Source organism: Haliaeetus leucocephalus, unplaced genomic scaffold (genome assembly GCF_000737465.1).
Source record: "Haliaeetus leucocephalus isolate CR32 unplaced genomic scaffold, Haliaeetus_leucocephalus-4.0 Scaffold339, whole genome shotgun sequence".
In the NCBI taxonomy this organism is placed as follows: domain Eukaryota; kingdom Metazoa; phylum Chordata; class Aves; order Accipitriformes; family Accipitridae; genus Haliaeetus; species Haliaeetus leucocephalus.
In genome coordinates, this window is record NW_010972775.1 from 4,832,266 (window position 1) to 4,856,073 (window position 23,808).

The window sequence follows — 23,808 nt, forward strand, 5'->3', positions numbered from 1 at the left end:
CCGCCCCGGCAGCCCGTCCGGCGCTGGGCCGCGCCGCGCCCCCGCCCCGTCACCTGACTGCCGGGGACGCGCCCGGCGCTGGTTTACCCCGCGCCGTAGCCCAGCACCCCCTCCTCTCCCTTTCCCTCACACTCCCCTGCCCTGCCGGTGGGCCGTGGCTGGCGTGCGGTGGAGCCCGCCTCCGCCATGGTGCTGGAGTCGGTGGTGGCGGATCTGCTAAACCGCTTCCTGGGCGACTATGTGGAGAACCTGAACAAGTCTCAGCTCAAGCTGGGTATATGGGGTGGTAAGGAGCCCCTTCCCTCTCCCGCCTCGTCTCCGCGGCGTTGCGGGGCCGCCGCTGTCAGCGGGGGTGGGCGTTTTCTTGCGGCGGGGAGCGGGTCTCGTTGGCTGCGGGCCCCCCCGCCGTGAGGAGTTGGCGGGCTGTGGGACCGCCGTCCCCTCTCTGAGGGGCAGTCGGTCTGTGGGTTTGCGGCCCCCTGGGACGAGGGGGCGAGCTGCGGAGCCGCGGCCCTCCGTGAGGGACGGTCGGTCAGTCTGTGGCCCCCGCGACGGAGCGTCGGTCGTTCTGTGCCTGTGGCCTCTGGCCCCTTCTTCTCCCTCCCTCCTCGGGAGGGTCGATCGGGTCGGTCTGTGAGGCTGCGGCTCCTCGCGGTAGCGGCCGCCCCCCCCGCCGCCCTGCAGGCTCTCCCCGGCGGCGGCCGCAGGCTCCGGCCGTTGTGCCGCCGTGGGGCGAGGGTCTGCCTGTGAGGGGAGCTGGGGCCAGATCCTCGCGCGGTGACAGGGCGCCAGGTTGTGTGGGGAAAAAGAGCAAAGTTAGGGTCTCCCTCCACGCGAGGCCGGGTCTTGGCCGCCCAGCTGTGGCAGTTACTCCGAGAGGCTGAGGCGAGGGGTGGGCACGCTTCGGCTAGCCTCGGAGTGCTCTGGGGCAGGAAACCATCGGCAAGCTAAAAAACCCCTTCTTTTTTTTCTTCTTTTTCTAAGCTTTCTTGAGAGTATCCTGGGTGGAAGCCCGAGTGTGCTGTCGGGTCTCTCTGCGGTGCGGTAGAGCATGGGGTGGCTCATGCGTGGTGGCCCCAGGAGGAAGGGGAGGCCTTGGTTGTGGTGCAGCTGATAGGGTGCTTGGGGAACTATGTCTTCCACATGCTAATTTCTCGCTGTAGATAATGTGTATTAAGCAGATGTGATAGTGCAATAATGTGGAGTAGCTGTTCTTAGTGACTATACCGAGCATTACAGTTTACTACCCTGTAGGTGTGCAAAAAAAACAGTTGAAGTACTGTCTAGAGAAGGCTGGCTATTTTAGGTGCTTTCTGTACGTAACGAACGACACTTCTCATCATCTTATTTTTGCTCTTGCCATGGTAGTAAGTATTTGAGCATTTATAAATTATTAATACCTATATTAAAAATGGAATGTAGTTCTAAAAAGGAATTTGGCATTAAAGCACTAAGAGGTGTATTATCTGTGCTTTCCTCACGTATAATTCTGTGTGCCAGCATTCCCTTTGGAAATCCTGTTGGCGTTGCCAGTGTCAGGAAAAGTTAATGCGCCTGTGAAAATAGGCATGCTTTTTTGTGGCTCTATGATTCATTATTTTTCTGTAATGTAAAATTGTCAAAAACAAGGTACAATTTTCCTAGTCTACACTACCTTGATAGAACTGTAATTATCATTCACAACAAAGGGAATAGTAAGAAAGATTTCCTATTATTGTAGGTGTATTTTTAGAGTAGAAACATGTAGACATCTAAATTGGTGATATTTTTGTAATCTCTTCTACCATGAAATTTTGTCTGAATGATCGGTATTTAATGACTCTTACAAATTAGACACTTATTGTGCTGTTCTGTAACTGGGGTAAGGTTTTCAGATTTTATCAGTGTGTACTTGGGAGGGTTGTAGTTGTGTTCCTTGTTCCACCTTACATAATAGTTTAAGTCACTTGTTCTGTACTTCTCTTTCTTCTAAACAGGTAATGTGGCACTTGACAATTTACAGATAAAGGAGAATGCATTAGTAAGTATTCTAATAATGTTAAATTTTTTTTTATGGGTCTAAAGACTAAGTCATGGGATAAAATATTACTGTAGTATCACGTTAACTCAGTATGCCTTCTTTACTGGTTATTGCGAGTAAGTCCTAGGTTAACTGTTTCTAATTTTGCTTGTGTTACTGGAACAGAGAAAGAAAAGAAGCTGTGGTTGAAAGGGTAAGTGTGCTCCTTCATAAGAGAAAAACAACTTATGAGAAGTTAGCAATAAGGTTTTGAAGTAGGTTTCCCAGTGTTTTAGGCATACATGCATATACAACCTGTCCTAGTGTTTGAGGCTTGGAATGATAAAACTTTAAGATATTGATGTGTTTCTGTTACCATTTTGGTCATCCTGTAGAACTCAAAGGATTTAATTTCTGCTGTGACTGCTACTGTATAATCATACTTCTAAGTCATAGGGTTTTTTCCTCACTTGTATGCCCATGCAGTAGATGTTTGTATGTTTCTGAATGATTTACTATATCTCATGGGTTTGCATAGGCCTATGTATTCTTTTTTTTTTTTTTCCAGCTTTGGTTGCATAAATCAGTTTTTAAGGCCTCACTCCTACAAAATGATTGATCTAATTGAAGTCTTCTGAAAGACAGTGGTTCCTTTCTCAGTTGTTGGTGTGGGGATGAAGGGAGAAAAAGTTCATCCTTCTACATCAGCTGATGGGATTGAAACTTATGTTTATGACTTCCTGTGTAAATTGATGCTTGTTAAAACTGGCAGGCATTAAGATGTGTACTCTCTGAAAGTAAATACGGTTATTCAAATGCTCCATTCTATTCCTTTTAAAATAGGGATGACGGAGTGAAGGAAAAACAAGAAATAACTTGCATTAAGTACCCATAACCTTGTCTGAAAAAAACTTGGCTGATTTTTATGTTTTTTGAGTGAATGAACACCTGTACTACTGAGAGATTCTCACTGCAATCTTTAATGTGTTTTAAAACTGTTACTCTTCTGTGAATTGAAAACATGTTGGATCTTTATATGACCAAATAATTGGTTTCTCTTCATTGTTCTGAAATTTCATAGTTTACCTGCCCATTTCATCCATTCCTGATAACTTTGTTGTACTTTAAAATTCTTGATAAAAATATCTTTGTAATCTGGTAGTTGAAAAAGGGAGGAAGAAAGTGTTACCTACTCTGTACATGTCTTTCTATCTTATGATGACAGCAAGGTTGATAACAGTTCTAGCAGTTCCGACTTACAAAAATGCATAGTCATGTATGTGACTGACCAGAGCTGAGAGGGAGCTAAGACAAATTCAAGAACTGAAAACGGGATGTTTCTGGCCGCTTTACAATTGCAATATGTTAGATTTCTATGCAGAAGTAATTAAAGGAACGTCAATATTGAACACCATTTTTAGAGAAGTCATCTATACCTTCTTGAAGAAGGGATTAAAGCAATGTGATATGGTCCAACTTTTCTAGTTTGCATGTCTGCTGCCATCTGGGTTGTTTTTGTTTTCCTATTAAGGTTTTCAACCAGAAAACAACTAGCTTTTAATTTCTGTATGTAGATATAGTACTTCTCAAATGCAGGAAAAGAAAATCCTTTGGAAAAGGGAGATGAGCAAATAGTTACTTTTAGTGTTAAGTTTTCTGAGTCCATTTTTCTTTTTTCCTTAGTCATAGTAAAAGAACATTTAATTAAAATGGAAGTTTGTCAGACCTCAGTCAAAATTTAGGCTTCAGCTTGTGCAAAGTCAACTTAAGAAGATTAGTGTAAGCTTTCTAAAATAAAATTGTAAAAAATTATTTTACAAATTAATTCTTGGGTACCTTGAAAATGTAATCATTTTTTTCCCAAAATACGTTAGAGAGAGAATTTGCTGACACAAAGTGCTGAAATGTTGTTCTGTGAGATATGTGCTTTTATCTTTTGAGGCTGTTGTTTTGTTTTGTGTGACTTCAACTATAAAAATACAGGAGTATAATGGGGCAGTTGCTATTAATGTTCCTTTTTTACTTTGTTAAAAACTTGTAGTAGTGATAGTAATGAATTCTTTCTGATGGATTTCTCCAGCTTTATCCTATTTTTCAATCATAATGAAAAATGACTGATGGCAAACTATGACCTAAGCTCTTTAGCAACTTGTTAAATGTTTCTCAGCTTATATTATTAGTCATTACCACTAAAAAGCTTGACCTCTGAGCTGCTTTACTTGTGAATTTGTATCCTGTATCCAGCTGGTCACAGCTCTTAAAATCTTCAAAGCTAATATTGCCTGTTTCTTCTCAGTTATAGTCTTGAAGCATTTTCAGTAAATCATCTTTTTTCATGTTAACATCAAACCCCAGCATGCTCATGGTTTTTATTTCATGCTAATATGTTGTTTTAGCAACTGTAAAATATCTTTAATTTCTAGTCTTTCCTTCATATCCACCCACCCCCTACCCCCCCTGGAATTTAATCTTCTGAAAACTAATTTTTCAAGGTCAGGCTCATGGTCCTGTCCTTTCAGGAGACCAAACTGAGCTGGTCCCATTAGAATTCAGCTGTAGGTCACAAATGCAGTATTAAATGGGGTGGATTTGGTTGCTGGTATCTGCTTCTACATGACTGCTCCTGGCTTTACGGAGAGCAGAGATCTGTCTTTGCTCTCACAATTTGTTTCAACCTATTCTTATGCCTGTTCTTACTACTAAAAACAGAGTTTAGAGATCAAACTATTTTAAGTGAGTCTGTTTTCTCTTTCTCTCCTGATATATTTCAATGAAAAATAAAAACTGAGAAGAAAGCTTCCAGTTAAGCTTATTGACCAGATTCTTAACATGAAGAACAGGAAGAAATATTTGGGAGGTCCTTAAGAGCAGTTGTCACCAGGAAGAATTTAAAGCCCAGAAAAGGGTTAAAATACTCCATAGCTCTTGCTTTTCAATTGTTTCTTTGAGGTGCTAAAAAAGAACAAGCCATGGAAATATTGTCACAAGTTTAGTCACTTAACTAAAGGTCGTTGATGTTAGGCTCCTAATTGCAGCTCAGAATACTTTTTAAAAACTGTGGAAATCTGGCAGAGATGTTAATTTGGATATTAATCTTCTTTTTTGGAGCAGCCCTGTTAAATGTTTTTAAGTTGTTGGAAAAGTGGTGGTCAAGATCTACTATAACTAGTACGTGGGAAGAGAGAAGCGGTTAATATCAGTCTCATTTGGGAAAATGGGTTTGCTTTTTATAATCTTTGAGATTAGGACTTCTGTTAAGGTCTTTGAATTGTGGTTAACTTATTTGAGAAGAATACTGAAGTGGAAGACAGTTCTGGAATCTTGATGTTTTAACTTATTTTTTAATCTTTCCTTTATTTATTTATTTTCTCCTACTTCCTCTTTATTTTGTCCCTCTCTTTATCATCTTGATATTCCTGTGGTTATATTCCTTTTTTTGCTGTACACTATATAGGATAGAGACTTCATGAGGCTTTGATTAATGGTAATAATTATTCACTTGTCACATGTTCCTCATCTTTATGAGCCTATATTGTTCTTGACATTTGGCAGGCATTTTGCAAAGAACTTCTCAGTATTGTTAGTGAGATTTTTTAATATGTTTGTAAATACTAAGTGCGATTATCAAAAAGAAAAGACCTATGTGGCATGTTAATAAAAATGTAAAATTAAATTCTTGTATATAGATAAAATGTTACTTTTTAGTAACTTTTGGAGTGAGGCATTATCATACTTGTAGGAGAAAATTGCCAGAAATGTGTAAATGCTTAGTTTTAAGGCTTTCTACAAGCCTAACCATGTTTATTTATGGATTCCTGAGTTTGCGTGAGTATTGCTAAATAATTAAAACTCTGTCATATGGAGAACCGTTTCTGTTCTGGAACTTCAGTTCTGGGAAAATAGTTTTAACAGAAGTAAAGATAATTTTGCTGTATAAACCAGCTTATCTTTAAAATACATGGATCTGTTTAATACTTTATTTTTTTCTTTACAGAGTGAACTGGATGTACCTTTTAGAATAAGAGTTGGTCAGATAGGTAAGTTTTTGTTTCAATGTGAGTACTGAAATGGAAATTTTAGTACAGGCCTTAAGGTCAGTTCTGCTTCTGAATATCTTTTATCAAGCTTTCTTAAGTGATCTCTGTAATAGTAATTGCTGTTGAAACTAGCATAGAAGTCTGATATGACTGTCCTGGATAAATCATAAAATGTTATCTGGGAAACCCTGTTTGTGTAACTTTACAGCCTGGTATGAAAAACATGTCTGAGAGTTCTTCCTAGACACATGGATGGTCAAGGGATCTGTTTAGTATAGGCAGAGTGTGTGGCTCTTTAAAGGACAGGTAGCAATATGAAGAATTTTAAGTAAAATGCCTGAAACTGGCAAACATGCCAAGGGTTTAGGAACTTAGATACATGGTTTTTTAAAAATTCTAATAGAATAGAATAGAACCATTAAGTTCGGAAAAGACCTCTAAGATCATTGAGTGCAACTGTCAACCCAAGACCACTGTGCCCACTAAACCATGTCCTGAAGTGCCACGTCTACACGTTTTTTGAACACCTCCAGGGATGGTGACTCCACTGCTTCCCTGGGCAGCCTGTTCCAATGCCCGACAACCCTTTCAATAAAGAAATTTTTTCTAATATCCAATATAAACCTGCCCTGGTGCAACTTGAGGCCATTTCTTCTCATCCTGTCACTAGTTACTTGATAGAAGAGAGCAGTACCCACCTCGCTACAACCTCCTTGATAAGTGATAAGGTCTCCCCTCAGCCTCCTTTTCTCCAGACTAAACAGCCCCAGTTCCCTCAGCTGCTCCTCGTAAGACTTGTGCTCCAGGCCCCTCACCAACTTGGTTGCTCTTCCTCTGGACACGCTCCAGCGCCTCAATGTCTTTCCTGTAGTGAGGGGCCCAAAACCGAACACAGTACTCAAGGTGCAGCCTCACCAGTGCTGAGTACAGGGGGATGATCACGTCCCTGCTCCTGCTGGCCACCCTATTTCTGATACAGGCCAGGATGCCGTTGGCCGCCTTGGCCACCTGGGCACACTGCTGGCTCGTATTCAGCCAGCTGTCAACCAGCACCCCCAGGTCTTTTTCTGCCAGGCAGCTTTTCAGCCACTCTTCCCCAAGCCTGTAGCGCTGCATGGGGTTGTTGTGACCCAAGTGCAGGACCCGGCACTTGGCCTTGTTGAAGGTGTCAGCATTGCTTTTTCACATGAAACGTTTGTTGGAGATGAATGTGTGTTGTGTTTCTTCTTTTACTTCCCTGGGAAAATCACGTTCATCCCAGTGAACTGAACTCCAGTCATGATCTCAGGTTTTGATCTGAAGTCTTCTGACTCAGACTGCATCTTCTTGCTTAAATCTATGACTTACATTTTTCTCTGCATGTATTTTATCACTTCAGTGGCTTTATAGAATGTTTAGGCCCATACGGTTTCTGCTTACCTTCTAAGGTGTTTAGGACATCAAGATATAGGGTTAATGCTCTTCAATGCCTGAGGTACTGTTTGGACTACGCACAGCATAGATTTTTGGTTTGATGTAACTGTATCTGCTTTGTTTAGATAAACTTACTCTGAAGATTCCTTGGAAGAATCTCTATGGCGAGGCAGTTGTTGCAACTCTAGAAGGCTTGTACCTTCTAATAGTTCCTGGAGCAAGTATGTAAACTCTTCAATGACACAGTTACATAATGGAAGAGAAAAATATCTAAGGGTAGCATGTAAATGAGTATATAATAGCAAGTAGATCATGTAAGCTGCCATTTTTATATGCTGTTCCCTCAGGGAAATCTCTAGACAAATGTTGGCAAGTTAGTGGAAGAAGGGTGGGAGAAAACAGCACCTGTTGCTTTTATGGAAGTCCTTGGTTGTGTCCATTCCAAGTGTTTATCCTGAATCCACTTTTCTGGCATGGGTTAGATCTTTTGACTGTTACATGATATAGGTCATCTGCTTCTAAGTGACAACAATTGAAAGTAGTAATTCCATTATAACTGTTTTTAGGGACAGGGAAGAGGATCAGAGAACTTGATTAGTTTTTTCTGAAATAAGAACCTCTGGTATATTAAGAAAACTTGCAAGTTTCTAGAGCGTCAAATATATGTGTAGTAGAGCTTACACACCTGCATTGTGTGGCACAGACCACACTTCAGAGTCTGAATTTCCATGGAAGGGTTCTCCTGTGAAGTAATACTTAAACGTTCATATGATCCTTTTGTTTCTTACTGTGTAAAAATAGCAATTTCAGAGGCTGGGTGCAGCTTTCAGCAATTAAGCCTAGAACAGCCTTTATCTCAAACAAGGCGTTTTGCAACATAATGTTGAATATGGTGTGCATTGCTTGATTATGTATTTACATAACTTGAAATTTAGGATTAAAGCTGTCCCAACTTGGCTTACAGGCATTAAATATGATGCAGAGAAGGAGGAAAAATACTTGCAGGATAATAAACAAAAGGAACTGGCAAGAATTGAGGAAGCCTTGCAGAAAGCGGCAGAAAAAGGTACTGTGCTAATAATACAAATCTCCATCGGAATTTGAGGACTTAGACTGTGCTATGAAAGAAAAGTCCAGTTTTGTGATTGACTTAAAAATTTTTTTCAAGTGTCTAGCTAATCTTACAGTGCTTTGAAAAGCCTTTTTCCTCTAAAGCTTGAAAGAAATGTTATTTGTTTTGTTTACCTTTCATTTATCCAGTCAACTTCCATTGGAAATGGGAATTTGATAATCTGGTATGTGTTTTTTTTTTTTTTTTTTTTTTTTTTTTCCTTAAAGCTCTAGGGGGAAAGGACCAAGGGTAGAGAAACTGCATTGGATGAGGCTAATGTTATCTTGCTTTAGAGCTTCAGTAATAGAAGTTTAATAATGTGTTTGAGGTGCATGTGACAGGTTGTTCTTTGCTTAAAGGAACCTTTAAGCAGAGTGGTAAGGTTAGTAAATTTTTACTTAGCAATAATGCTTTAGTTTCAGTTTCTGCTGTCCTTTTATGATATACTGCATTTTGACTGGTTTGAGAAATGAGACTCTTGAGCAGGAAATAATTCGTGACACAAGAAAACAATTGAACATGAACATAGGAAACTTTAGTTAAACTTTTGGCTTGGGTCATTAAAATTTGAACTTTCGTTTATAGGTTAAAATAATTGATCATTTCAGTCCAGGTAACCTGATTTGTGGTTTGGGTTGGGTTTTTTTGTTTGTTTGTTTATTTATTTTGTCGTAACAAATATGTTTAACAGAATTATGGTATAAATTAGGCTTGTTTGGACAGAAACCAAGGTCAGAACCAATGACAGGTAACTACAGATGGTAGAGGAAAAAGTTACTACTGAAGTTTTGTTTGAAGTGAGACCTTTTTGTTGGGTAGTGTAGTGATTCTTAAGATTCATCTCTAGGATACCTGTAATGCTGCAAGTCATTTGCCTTGGAAAAGTTACTGGAAATGAAGTGATGCTTACAACACTTGGAAAAAGATAGTTTGATTGTAATCTCTTTGCTTATTTAATTTTCCAGTTACAGGACTCTCTGCTGCCTTGTTCCTGCTTTGCTAGTTTGAGATGTACATTTGCAGTTTCCTTCAAACAGCAATCTGGCAATCCATTTACAGTGAAGAAAGAAGCCTTGCTATATTTTTTGTCTTTAATATGCCAGAAACTGTATGAGAGCTAAGGCAACTTCAGTGAATGAATTTTGCAGCCATTACTTCATGCTGGGGCAAAGGAATGTTCATAGAGGTTTAACCTTGGTTATGTAGGACTTGGATACTGTAAAGTAGCAGTGCTTCAGCCATTACTCTTTGCACCAGTTTTAATGGGATGAAGGGATAATGTAACAAGAAGAATTTAACCTAATGGGCGTTGCTTGAGGAATTCCAATTCTGAAACTTCATATAATTAAGAGTGAGTCTGTGCACCTGCAACAGTTCTTTTTTTGAAAGAAACTTAGTACATCCAGCATTTGTAAGGCTTTGGGGAAAAAAAAAATCATATAAAAATGATACCTCAGTAGCTCAACTCCATATATAAAGAACTAGAATTAATTTTAGTCATGTTTTGCAGTTTTAAACTTTCAGCCTTGTGACGGAAAAGCTAGAGGAACATTCAAACTGGATTATTTTAAACTGTAGTTAACCTCTCAGTCATACTGCAGCATGATTCTTATGGGTCCTTTCCAACTTGAGATATTCTATGATTCTGTGATCATATCTCAGTGGTAGCTATTTGTGTTTCTGGTGTTGTACTAGAATATTGTACTCAGGAGGACTTGTGTAGTTGCATGAGCAGATCCCTTGCTTTTGCTAGATACAGAGGTCTTAGGGCTCAAGTTGCTCTACTGCACTGTAAACTTCTAAGGGATTCAGCTTTTTCTGTAGACTTTTAAGAGCACATGATAGCTGGTGAAAATCTAGGAAATACCTAGAATAGAAACTTACCGTGGTCCATGAATTCTCAGCTGTACTTGCTTTTCTGATTAGTACTCAGCTTACCTCAATGTGTTTAGAATCTTGATTCTGTACTTGCATTTATTTAAGAGTCTCTTGGCATAAACAGTCCTGGGGATATTTTCTTTAGACATGCTATTCAGATACTGAGCAAAATGGTGATGTCACTGTGTGGTTAGTGTAGTTTGATGGGGAAGTGATGACAAGCTCTGCTGACAAAAGTGGACAAAACATTATTTTCTTTTTTCTAAGCTATTAAAGTCTGTCAGTATCAAAACTCATATATGGAGACTAAAGCTTGCAGCTCTTGTCTTTTACTGGTTGTAAGTAAAATCAAAATCACATAATTTGCCTATGTAGATAATCTTTGAAACTAGATATTCTGAATTGACTCAGGCTGTCTGATACCTAATGGAAATACTAATGTGTCATACAGGTTTTATAAACTTAACATTAAATCTGGAGCTGATTTCCTTCTTTTAAACAAAATGCATTTTTTTGGTTATTTGCTACCATGTGGACCAAGGCACTCATTCACAAGATTCGTTGTATGGGTTGGAGAGCCTGGTATACAAGGACACTAAGCCTGGTGGGTATGCATCGTTAGTTACATTTTGCACATGCATGATGGGTATGCAGCTCACATTTTTAAAAACAATCCCCACCGAAGCAGCCAAATGTAGAAATGAGAAAACAATACTTGTTTGGTAAGCATCCACATGTTGGTGGTTCTAGAAATTAGATTTTAATGACTGTGGATTCAAGTGGAAACTTGTAATGACTAGTCCTGTCTTAATTGAGTGGCTGTTCAAGATGACTAAGAGACCATTTAGAAAGACTTCCATCAACCATCTTGAGCTCGAGAATGTTATAAAATGCTGACAACACTCTACTGTAGTTTTAAAACACTGTCTTTAGCTGTTTTGAGAATAGAGGGTAATTATCCTTGCTTAAAGTGTCTGGGCTTAAGATACACAAGTTCAGGCTGTCTTGAAACTGTGGACAGGCAAAATGAACCACAGCAGATTGAAGGCATTTAGCATGCTTTTCCCTGCTTCTGTTTATTTGGATTGCTCTCAACTTAGGCAAGGAAACAGTTTCCATTGAAATCCAGAGGAACTGTTATTATGTTGTACCTGCTGTATATTTATCTTCTTGAACCAGATTTTCAGAAATTTATTCTTAGCCAAAATTACTTAGTGGGCTTTTATCTGAGCGCAGGTTTAGAATGAGCTTAAAATCATACATTTAGTGTCTCCATAGTAATGGATGCAAGTAATCAAGAAGAAAACCATGTTGCCTTAGTTTTGTCATACATGGGAGTGAAAGCCTGAGAACTACAAATTCAACAGTAAGTGAAGGAAGCTCTCTTTTTAAAATATCATTTATAGATGATTACTTGTACTGTTAAAAGGAACTATCCAAAAGAAAACATTGTTTCTCTTTGGCATAGTTTTTCCTTTTTGTTATTTGTAGGGTGATCACCTTACCTGCAAGACAGGTTGAAATCTTGGCAGGCACTTCCTTCTCCTTTGTTTGAACAGGCATGCAAATTACATAAAGTTCCACAGAGTTAAATACGCTGCTGTACTTGCTTCCTTCTTGCTTTAGTGGGATACACACTTCTCATGCTACAACTTCTTAAAGTTAAGCATAGGCAGCCCTATTGCTAAGTGTTGTGGTTTCAGCCCAGCCGGAAACAAAGGACCACGCGGCCGCTCGCTCACTCCTCCCGCCCCCCTCCGGTGGGATAGGGGGGAAGACGGAGGAGAGAAAAAAAACCAAAACTGGAACCTCGAGGGTTGAGATAAAGGCAGTTTACTGGAACAACACAAAGAAATTGCAACAACAACAACGGTACTAATGAAAGAGTATACAAAAAGAGTGATGCACAGTGCAACTGCTCACCACCCAGGACCCGACGCTCTGCCACTTCCCCCACCGAAAGTAGAGACCACCCCCCGGCCCGCTCCCCATTTATATACTGAGCATGATGTCCCATGGTATGGAATAGCTCCTTGGCTAGGTCAGGTCAGCTGCCCCGGCTATGCCCCCTACCTCCCAGGTTCCTGTAAAAAATTAACTCTATCCCAGCTGAACCCAGGACACTTAAGTTGTTTTCCCCTATGTGGCCAGAGGGGGGAAGGAAATAATGCAACTTGCCATAGAAATATGGAAATATATGAGCATTAATTTTATTCATGAAAGGGTTGTGATTGTGTGGGTCGTAATTTGTGTGTAAATAGTAAAATTGAATTTCATATAAAGCTTTTAAAGAGTCATCATTTTTGTATGCCTTGTTTGCAGTTACTGTTATCGTTCTTTCAGATCACTTTCATACCATCCTGTTGATTGCTTGAGAATCATATTGAAAAGTGCTCTTTGGATTTCCTCGTACATGTCAAATATCTTAATGTGGAAGTTACGCTCTTGTATTGTAGAAGCCTCTTCTGGATTTAAACTTCCATACTTTTTTTTTCCCCGTGTGTGTATTACTAACTGTTCAGTTATGACAATTACACTTTTGCCTGAGGTCATTAAATAAAAACCAAACACTTGGATTACAGAAAAACTTATTCATCAAGGTTTCTAATAAGCAATCATGGCTCTGTTTTTAGCTCCCTTTTGTACATAAGTGATCTGGAATTATGCTATACAGTGCACTTGTAAAGAAGTCTGGGTATGTATTTGCTGAGAAGCCTGGTGATTATTTGTAATTCCTTGAACTCTTGAGACGTTGCATAAGGAATATATGAAAGCTCAGTTAAATGCCTTGACCTTACAATTGGCAGGACAATTGATTCAGTAGAAATTTGGATACTTAATCTAAAGTTTTTACTGGCTGCTTAGTCTACTTGGGCTTAAGTGAATTTAGGTATACATAAATGATGAAAAATAAGGCTCTGTGCTATGAGAAGTAGCTGAATGCTTCCTTAACAGATCTGAAATTCTTTAAAAGCTTTTAATGAGACCTTACTAAGGCATTCTGCTTTAAGACAAGCTAAACTTACTTTCATATTTTCTTATGCTTTCTTACATTTCTGCTTTACTAACTTGAATTTTATCCTTTTCCCAAAAAATTGCTTGCACTGAAAAAGGACGTAAGCGTAAAAAGTATAAAAAGCATTTTAAGAGACCCTTTAAAGGTCATGATCACTCAAAAGGTGGGTAAAAATTATGGCTTTTAACTTTTTAAAAGACTTTTTTTTGCTTTCTGTTTGGATTAGTTTTTCTTAGTCATGGTTATACACCCACTGATACCTTTTTTTCTCCTGTTTGAAAGAGAGGATGTAAATTGGAGAGAGCTCTTTTTTTCTTTTTGTCCATTCTCTGGATCCAATAAGACTGAAGAGAGTCCTTGTTTCTCTCTACTTGGATAGCTGTACTTGTTTATTCAACCTGAGCTATCTGTGCATTTCCAACAAAAATGTGCACGTTTGGTAGGCTGATTAGTGGCACTTCACTGTGACTGTTCGAAAAACTGCACGTGGAAGAGACCTGTTTTTCTGATATTTGTAATATTCCAGTAACAGCTATGTAAAGTAAATGTGATACTATACTGATGATATAGCAGTAAACAGTCTTTTTAAGCACTTTTTAGCTTCTGTTCTAAATAGCTAGCATAGTTTTATGACTGATATTTTAACAGCAATGAAATTGATGTTTTTTCCCCCAAGAAGATAATCATTGTCCATAAGTACCAAATCATGCAGGTTTTCAGTATTAGCATGTGACTAAGAATGGGTCGCCATATCCCATGTGGTTGTATTGTTACGTATTTGGTCTTGGAGGAAGCTGCAGCATAGACTTGTAATTGGAGTAAAACCTTTGTGGGGACCCTAGATAAACTTTGTAAGGTATCAAATTTTTATTGTTGCTGGTAGCTGCATCTGTCTGGAAAAACTTTCAAGTGCAAGCAGGCAACCCATTAAGGTCATGAAGCTTCGATAAGCACTTCTGCCCTTTTTTTTTTTCTTTATTAGTATTGTGTTGGATTCTGTTAATAGGGAGTGGGAGTTGTGAAGAAATGATTAATAGGAGGAAATGTGAGTTGCATGTAAAAGTGGTATAACGTTTTGGTTTCTTCTGAGTTCCTGACTGATTTTTTTTACTTAAAATCAAATGCTCTTTTGACTAAAATAGTGTTATATCACATTCAATAGCAAAGTCTTTTTGTTTTTAAAGGAATCTCTTGAACCTCTCTCAGAACTTAAATAAAATACTCCTAATTTTTATAGCAAGATGTATAAAGTTATGTATCTGTGGTGTTCAGTGTGCATTCCATATTTAAAAAGATACAAACAGTTAAAGTAAGCAGAGAAGTCAAACTTGAAGCTCAACCCTAAACTTAGTCAAAACCTGTAGTCCTTACTTCTCTCGACTTGGATAGCCATGACTGTTTCTTCAGCTTGAGCCATGCGTAGCATTACAACAAAAATGTGCAAGCTTGGTAGGCTGATTAGTGCCATTTGCTGGGACAGCCACTTTGTAAGGTGGATACTGAACAAGACAAGGTAGTCTGGAAAGATAGCTGGAGAACAAGCAGCTCACCTAGCCATATTTTAGGTAAAATGTTAAGATGCTCAGTCTGAGGTAATACTTTTAGAGTTACATCATTAAGTAATGAGGGATTGTAAATATTCCCCCCCTTCACCTTGGCATGCATACATTTGTCTTGGGTGGAATGCTGAACTTCTGTGGGTATGCAACTTCTGCTACCCTGTCTTGTTCAGCATAAGTATCGCTATGTAGTATAGCAACATTTGATATGGACCTAGCTTAAATGGTCACAGTATAAGTCTGGTATGGAAGAAATGGAATATTTCAGAGTAACTGTTTGGTTTTGCTTATGGTATGCTAGCTTTTTAACTTTCTCAGGCAGTGTTGTATGAAGGGCTCTAATGGACTGGTCTCTTGTTGTGCAAGTATCATCTTCACCTGGTTATTGAAGGGTATTTTGTGCTAAATTACACAGTCTTACTTATTTGTTTGTTGAAACCCCCAGTTAACTGCTGAGGGACTCTAAAGAGAACCTTTTACCTTGGAAGGAGTGGGGAGAGGTATATTAAACAAGAACTTACTGTAAGCTAAACTGTTTTGGCTGAAACTTAGACAAATTTTCTTATTGATGTGATGTTAGCTGTGTGTGCACTACACATCTTCAGAATATGGACGTACAGAAAAGGAAAAAATGCAAATATGTAACCTAAACAAGTGAAAACTTAAATGTTAAGTACTGATGTTAGAGTAAACATTAAATTTACATTAGTATAGCTGTTGGTGTGGTTAAACTCAAGATGCAATTACTACACTGAATGCTGTCTTTTAAAAATTATTGTTTTAGACAAACCAAAGGAGGAGAAGAAAGATACTTTCTTAGAAAAGCTTGCAACTCAAGTTATAAAAAATGTGCAAGTCAAAATTACAGGCATTCACGTTAAATACGAAGATGATGTAAGTATCGGGAACATATTCTCCTCATTTTAAATTGGACTCCAGTGCAGTCATGATTGTCTAGTCCACAGAGGGAAACTGTTATCTGGCACCTTGAAAAAGTTGCTGTGGTTTCTTTTGCACCACTTCAAATGAAGTACCACAGATATGACTGAAAGCCAGAAATATTTTTGGTATGTGAAATAGCTATTCTCTTTTTTGCCTTGTCCCGTGGTGCCTTGCTTACTAAAAGTGGATGATGGCTGTTTGTCAGATGTTAGTGTGTGTAGTTGATGTACAGGATTTTTCAGTGTCCTGGGTAAAGTCCAGAATGGCAGAAACTGCTGGAGTTTCAGATAAGTCAGAAGGCATATACTTGAAAACACTTAATTGATAAATGAGAATGTTTATATGAACAAAACTGCTATTACTCTAGCCTACTTCCTTTAGGAAAATGATGAAGTGGTTTGTGATGAGATAATTGAATGTAAAAGCAAAGTGTTGGATATAGAGTACTTCTCAAACCTATTTTGGAACTTTTCAGAGACACTAAATTTAAAAAGGTGTGAGGGATGGAAGTCGCAGAATGATAAAGCTGACTGAGATGTGGTACTCTGTAGTTCTTAGTTCTTTCCTGTATGGGGATTTTAGAAGCCAAAAGGAAATTTTCAGCTTGAATTGAAGTCCTAAATCTTTATGCTACAGCCATGTTAGTTTTGGTCCAACTTAGGGGGTTCCAAGAATGCTTCAGGTAGAAAAATTAAGCAAAGGAAGATGCTCAGAACAGCTCAGGATTTCAATCGACTTCAATTAAATGATACATTTCTATTTGCAGCAAGAGAAATAAAGAGCTGTTATTTTTCTGTTTTTGTAGATCACGGATCCACAGTGTTCGATTTCCTTGGGAATGACATTGGGCGAGCTTAGTTTACTGGTAATGTGTGTGTGCATGCATGTTCTTGTGTTTTCGATTTACTTGTCTTTGGAGTACCAGAAAGTAAGAGTAATGTATTAAGATGATGTAATGAAAGTCTGCATACAGCTGGAAGCGAAGACAATCTGTCATTCATGTAAATAGTACTTGAAGTTTGTGCAAGCAAAAGGGAAGACGATTGAAGCACGTCACACTTTCTGAGACTAGTGATTTGTTCTTAAGATCCAAGTGATCTTTAAAACTGAATATGTTTACTTTCATAGGGCAGGTTATTTCCAGGCCTAATAATTAAATTAGGGCAAACATTACATCATGATGATAAAGAATGTGGTATTTTGCCAGGCCTTTTGAGAAACTGGGGGAGAAAATTTCAGCTAACCCTTGTTTTCCTTAGATGTTAAGGATTTTATGGGTAGGATAAGGAGTTGAAAATCAAAACAAACTGACAAATTTTGTGTTGGATTTTGACTTGTGTGTATGCAGTCTAGAGAAACTGGCTTCTGTAATCACATAGCACCAAAATGATGCATTCTGTGCTTGAAAGTATAGGATAAAACTGCAAATGTGTTAAATAAGATGCACAGAATGATTTTTATTGCTTTGAACTTTTAGACAACAAATGAGAACTGGACACCTTCTATTCTGAATGAAGCTGCAAAAATAATATACAAGGTAATGTGTAGTGTTCTTTTTTTTTTTTTATTTTATTTTCCTAGACAAGTGAAGAGGGGAACTGATCTTGGAGAGAAGTAGTCTGGGGTTCTAAATAAAAATTGGAAAAATAGTTTGTGTTGCAAATTTTCCTGTTTTTCTTAATTTTGCTGTGTGTTTAAACAGAAGTAGAGTACAAATAACTGGCTTTATGTAAGGCATAACTTTCAATTCTATGATTTAAATAACTTCCTTTAGATGCAAACACTCATTGCCTCATTAAATGCATTATATGACAAGTCTGCATGGTAACTATGATTTCAAATACATTTTGAATTTGCCATTTCCTACTCTAGTTTGTATGCCTAATGTAATTGGGATTCTGGTACCTAAGCAGTCTCTCTGTTCTCCCTGCCGCCTAACCCCATGCTGAAAGGAGTATGCAAAGATCTAAGAAATTATAGGAATGATATAAGAAGGGTATAATAGTCCTGGCTTCTTTATTATGCTGAACATCGGTTTTGTGAACCCTCGCCCCTGCAATCCAGAGTTGTATTTAACAGGTGTGCATGAGCTTGTGTCCTATAAGAACGTGCTTTTTAGCAATTCAATTTTCACTTCAAAAATAGTATTATAAGATTAAATATGTCTCAATACTAATGGTGGATTTTCTGTCTAGTCTGTTTTCACTTGTTTTCTGTTTTCACAAATGGAAAGCTGAGTTTATAGAATGAGTTGAATACTGAGTATGAAATCTGTTGAATGTTTTCTTTCCTGTGCAGCTTTTGTGCCTGGACAGCCTCAGTGCTTATTGGAACGTACACAGCAAAATGTATTATCATGGCTCCCGTGAACAAATACTGGTAACGTAGAAGAAAATGCATTAAACAGTACTATATTCTATAGCTGTTGTGGTATTCAAAACTACGCTATACTAATTTCCACCCCACTCCTCACACTTATGGTCAACTGTATTCTGATACCAGGGTCATATGTTAATCTATTGCACCATTGATAGCTAATATTTTTTTTGTGAACTTCATATGTTATTAACCCCTGTAGGTTTTAGAAATGGTCAGAAACTGTGTCTGTAAAATTATGTTCTGTTGGCATATTCATCTTGACTTCACGCGGTTTAGCCAGTACTGTACTAAATATCTGGGCTATGTGAGCTATTACATAGCTACTGTAATGAAAAAGGGAATATTGAGATAGTAAATAAGCATAAAATTAATAAAAATTCAGAATATTAGAGCTTTATCAGAACAGGAACTTATATCACATGCTATCCAGATGACCTAAGCTGCATAGCTGAAATTAACCAATAGAGAGAAGCCAGATAGAAAAACCAGATTTAAAAAAAAAAAAAAAAAAGAAAAAAAAAGGTTTTTTTGCTTTTTAATAAACCAAAGCTTAGGTAGTTACCCATTGTTATACCTAAACAAAGACACAAAAAGTTGAGAGGCTAATGTAGTAGTTCTTTAAGATAGCAACCCTTATTATTATTGGAAGGATCTTTGGCAAAATTTTGAAGAGCTTTAGTAGAATAAGTTATATGTATGGGTAAGTGAGTATGCTATGCTTGACAGACAGGAGAGGCTCACAGCTTTAAATGTGGAATGCACAGTAGGACTGAATAATGAAGACTTTTTGAAAATGAGGTCAGGTGGAACATAATTAAGGTAGACTGTATGGAAAAGATGATGCTGGAAGTACTTTTTTCCAACTTGGTGAAGCTAACTCAGGTGGTGTAGAAACTAGAGGAATAAATGATGATGCTCCAGTTTGAGGGCAGTGAGGGTAAATGAAGACAAAATGAGAGGCAGATATCTTAAAATGTTAATTCCAGGGAAAGAATAAATTCAAATTTGTGTGTGGGCTTCCTGGATGCTGTGTTTTGGGTTGCTGCTAGCTAGATGAGTAGTGGAATACTGCAACTTGTAATATTATTAGTGTGTGAAGTACTTGTTTTGCTTTCATTTCATTGGTGTGTTACCCTCTAAGTCTTACTCTCGCAGAAGAGGAACTGGGAACTTTGGCAGTATGAATAGGGTGTTTATATAGACATAAATTGTGGCTGAGGGCACACATCCTCTTTCGGTATGACAGCTGAGGGCTTCTGAGTTGCAAAAGCACCATTACTGTTAAGAAGTTTATTTCAGATGGCTGCTTCATGTTGTTAAAAGAGCTCATTTTTAGGTAATGAGAAACAGTTATTCTGGTGAGCTTTTGGGTAGTACATTATTGAATATCTTAGGTTCTTAAAGTAAACTTTAGAATGGATTATGTAAACAAGTCAGTTTGCTTGGAGTAGTGGACATCTGTCTACTGTTGTTAGTTTGAATCTCATTTTGTTTTAATGTGGAGGAGGTCAGATGTGCAGTGTATGCTGTCTGTATATCTGCATTCTATTTCTGGTGTGAATAAGTGATCTCTGTGTAAAAATGGTACATTTTTGACCTATTATGTTTATAAAGGTTATACAGGTGTTCTGTGTGTCCTTGTACAACCACTTGTTTCCTTTTTTTATTCTTTTGTGCTCATGTCTTACAGGTATCTTTATTTTTGTTTTATTCTTTCCTTAACAAAATATGCGCTTAACCTAGTGAGCTTGGTACTAGCATGGAAGGTTGAATCAAAACTGTGAAGTGTTGACTGGCTGGTCAAAACCAGCCAGTTGTTTAGTGTTCTTTGAATCTTGACTGTTATGTGTAACTTAAAACCTAAGTCCTTTTATTTTTGTTCTGGTTGCCCTTGTAGCACACTGTTTATTGTCTCAGAATTGGGGTGTAAATTCACTGTATGTAGAAGATATTATGAATATGTTTATTTCTCTTCCTGTCTAGTCTATTGCTTTATTCTTTTAAAAAGCTAAATTTCCTCAGAGTGCTTCCACTTCTGCCTCTTTAGTTCAGCAGAAATGCTTATGTATTTTTAATATAAGTTTTAAGTTACTTTAGCTATGGAGTCTTCAGAATTACCTGTCTGTGGATGTTTTCTCTGTTGTATCTCAGTCTGAAGTGAGATGTAAACACAACACAAACCAATATACAGTTTGAATTGACAGCAGCAAAAGTCTTAGTGCTTCAAATGTGTTCTTCTAGCACTGTTGGAAAGATCCTTTGTGAATCAGTCCTTTACATGCTTGTGGACAGATGGCTTTGTGGGCTTACCTGATGCTGTCTGGCAGTTTACATCTCAGTCCTTTTCAAGGAAACTTCAACTTACTATTGACTAAGCTGCAAGTGAAGATGCTGGTGTGGTTTTGTTGAACTTAAGTTTTATGTATCAGAAAGTTCCACTTTCTATTCCATCATCAAGCAAGTTTTTAACAGGTTCTTTCTGAAAGAACTGGGAATTTTGCCCTCCATGACTGTAAAAGGAAGTTGCCTGTTTCCAAAGCCTGTTTCTTTGAGTGCTGAGGCAGGGCAATTCCAGTGTAGCAAATAGTATCCAGTATTCTGACCACCTGTTAACTTGAAGCATCTCACCACTTGCAGTTTTTCCATTCTTGAAATCCTTAGCAATTTTGGTGCTGTATACTAGTATCACTTTGCATACTGGCATCATCTCCATTATTTGGATTTTTTTCATCTTTTGGCCGTTTGATGACTTCTGTTAGTTTAAATTTGTCAATTGTGATTAGTCGTCTTTGTGTCCTTGTGCCTAAAAGGGGAAGAGAGGGAGAGCAGAAATAAGCTCAGAACATATCTGAAAAGACTTGAAGCAGCACAGGGGAAGAATGGAATTCATCATGGGCATAATATTACTTGTGTAAATCTTCTCTCCACTTGTTGAGTCCTCTCTGCTTCAGAATTTATAAATCAATACAGGAACTGAACAAATAGCCTATAACGTGTCTTATTTAGTAACATTATCTGTATTAAATACCTGAATACATTTTATATGTAACTTCTAGTGTAGCTTGTTTCCTGGAAAGCTAGGTCTTCCATCTAGACAGGCTGTTTCGGTCTTAATTTTAAGCAGCATTATCAGGAAATCAGATTTATCGTAGTAGCTAATTGGTCTGTGTTGTAGTAAGAATAAGCTTTGTAATCTGTAGCAATCTGTCACTTTCATACAACAGTCTTCATATTTAAATAACATGAGTATATGGCTGCTTGTAAGATTAGCTGTTTTATACTTAATCTCATAGAAATTTAGCTTTTATTAATATAGATCAGCAGACAGGAAATAGGTTGAAATACAAATATTTTAATGAGAAAGTGTTCCTTTTATAAAATACAAACCAGTTTTTAAATAAGGAACAGGGAAAAGGATTAGTTTGAAGAAATTTGTAGTTACAAAATATTTTCCTTGTAAAAACAAATCTTAATACTGATAGTCTTTATAAAATATAATGGGAACAGGCAGTTCATCTGCCTTCATGTAATAGCCAATATGTACATCTTCCTAAAAGCAGGCCTCCTGCTTTAACTGATTGTGCCATTGCAATTCTGAAACTAGATAAAATGTTTGCGCATGAATATAGCATTCTCAATAAATTGCCTAAGAATTACAGCATCAGACAGACCTGATTTTCATTTAAGACTCTGTTCTACATGATATTTTTCAGGCCTCTTGGGCTGTTCTGTTATTTTCCTGACTTCTTTCTGTTTTCAATTCCTCTCATACCTGCAGAATACCAGAAGACTCAAGTGGCCTTCTTATGTGCTAAAAATGAGGAAGGGTAGAGTATGAATAGATGCTCCTGGTACCTTCAAGGAGTTTAAAAACAAATGCTTGATCTAATATGCTACGTGTTTGAGTGTACGCATGAGCTATATGTTTCTAAATTAACACACATTAGTTGTTATTGCAAGATTTAGACAGAAGCTGAATAAAAACTGTGCTAACCTTCCACTTTATGTGAGAAACTTAGAATTCTTTTTAATCTGGTATATTTAAATCCTTCACTCTTAAGTGCCTGTGCTATATTAGCTTTCCCATTTAGGGGGAGGAGGCCCTTGCAAAATACATGTGAACTTAAGTTGGTCTACTCAAAGCTTAGAGGACTGTAAACAAGTAATGCTCTTCAGCAATTGCTAGACAGTATCGTATTCCTTTACAGGATCAGCTGAAAAGAGGAATTCCTTGTAGTGGTAACCAGCCTCAAGACTACCAGTATAGTAAGTAAGCTAGGAATGAGTGAATATAAACTGTTCTGAGCATGTTATCATACAACAGCCTGACCTGATCATGCAGGCATGCCCATACTAACTTTATTTTACAAAAAACTAAACATAATAGAACATATTAGAGCTTGTATGCTTTTTGACTGCTGCTGGGCTATCTTAATTTTTGGTAAGAATTTTATCCTGATTCTGTGGGTCTTGAGATACACATCAGTACAAAGTGGTTGATATATCAGGTAGTGGAAATAAGTACTTTAAGATTGCTTCCCATACTTTTAATTGTAAACATAAAATTAATCTCAATGTTTTTATTTTTTAAGTTTTTAGACCAGTATCAGCCTCTGCAAGACTGTATATCAACCCATATGCAGAAGTAGAACTAAAAACTCCCAAGCTTGATTGTAATGTAGAAGTACAGAGAATTGTCATTGAATTCACTAAGCCACAGGTAAGTTGGCTTGGTATCCATTATCGCCTATTTCAGAGTTTGTGATGAACTGTAGGATTTTTTTGTTGGAAAACATTCTTCTTTGGGAATTTTCTGCTTATAGGCAAGTAGACTGTCTAAACTGTTTAGCAGTAACTGTGGGAAAAGTGTAGGATCATTTCCCCTTTGTGTAACAGTCACTTCCTGGTGCTAGATCCTGACACTGACGCTGTTATCTGTGGACCCTCTGGGGACCATCTGATCTGTATTCAGAGCATTCCTTTCACATGGAGAATGGAATCATTCTTACGAATAGCCCTTATCTTATAAAACTATAAGCCAACAATTAACTGCAGAGATGTCAAGGTACAAGCATGGGTGGGAACGAATGGAGTATACTGGCTTTGGCAACAAAGCCTACTGAATTATCAAGGAGCTCTTTTAGTTCCCTAGCAATGTTAGTGTTTTCGTTTATTCAGTGATAATTTACAGTTAGTTTGCTAGATAGCTTTTAGCTCTTATTGATATCAGAGTGTAATTTGAGTTCAGAACAGTACCAGTAAGGTTACCTAATGCAAAGGCAGTTCTAAAACTGGGGAAACTGGGTATTGACAAATGAAGAGAATATGGTTGTTTGAGAAAGCTTGAGACTTTGTGCTGAGCAGGCTAACAGAAATACAAATTGTTTTTGTTTGTCAAGGAAACCAGAAGTTCATACCGTGGTGTCCTTTGAGAGCAATGGGTATAGTTGGTCCACTTTTACATACTAAGGAAA

General features: G+C 37.9%; 1 protein-coding gene across 6 annotated transcripts in view; it reads left to right on the forward strand.

The window, feature by feature from the left end:
- Positions 1–78: 78 nt before the first annotated feature.
- The window catches only part of VPS13C (vacuolar protein sorting 13 homolog C (S. cerevisiae)), a 107,100-nt gene continuing 83,370 nt past the window's right edge, over positions 79–23,808 (forward strand). For all 6 annotated transcript variants that reach the window (XR_774624.1, XM_010571716.1, XM_010571715.1 and 3 more), the window contains exons 1-11: positions 79–286; positions 1,977–2,020; positions 5,994–6,036; positions 7,575–7,670; positions 8,414–8,515; positions 15,798–15,907; positions 16,761–16,820; positions 17,433–17,492; positions 18,254–18,334; positions 22,543–22,600; positions 22,927–23,054. Coding sequence is in view for 5 of the 6 variants with exons in the window: in XM_010571716.1 (XP_010570018.1) it covers positions 187–286; positions 1,977–2,020; positions 5,994–6,036; positions 7,575–7,670; positions 8,414–8,515; positions 15,798–15,907; positions 16,761–16,820; positions 17,433–17,492; positions 18,254–18,334; positions 22,543–22,600; positions 22,927–23,054 (882 nt within the window). In the remaining variant the exon portion in view is untranslated. The remainder of the gene's footprint in view (positions 287–1,976; positions 2,021–5,993; positions 6,037–7,574; positions 7,671–8,413; positions 8,516–15,797; positions 15,908–16,760; positions 16,821–17,432; positions 17,493–18,253; positions 18,335–22,542; positions 22,601–22,926; positions 23,055–23,808) is intronic.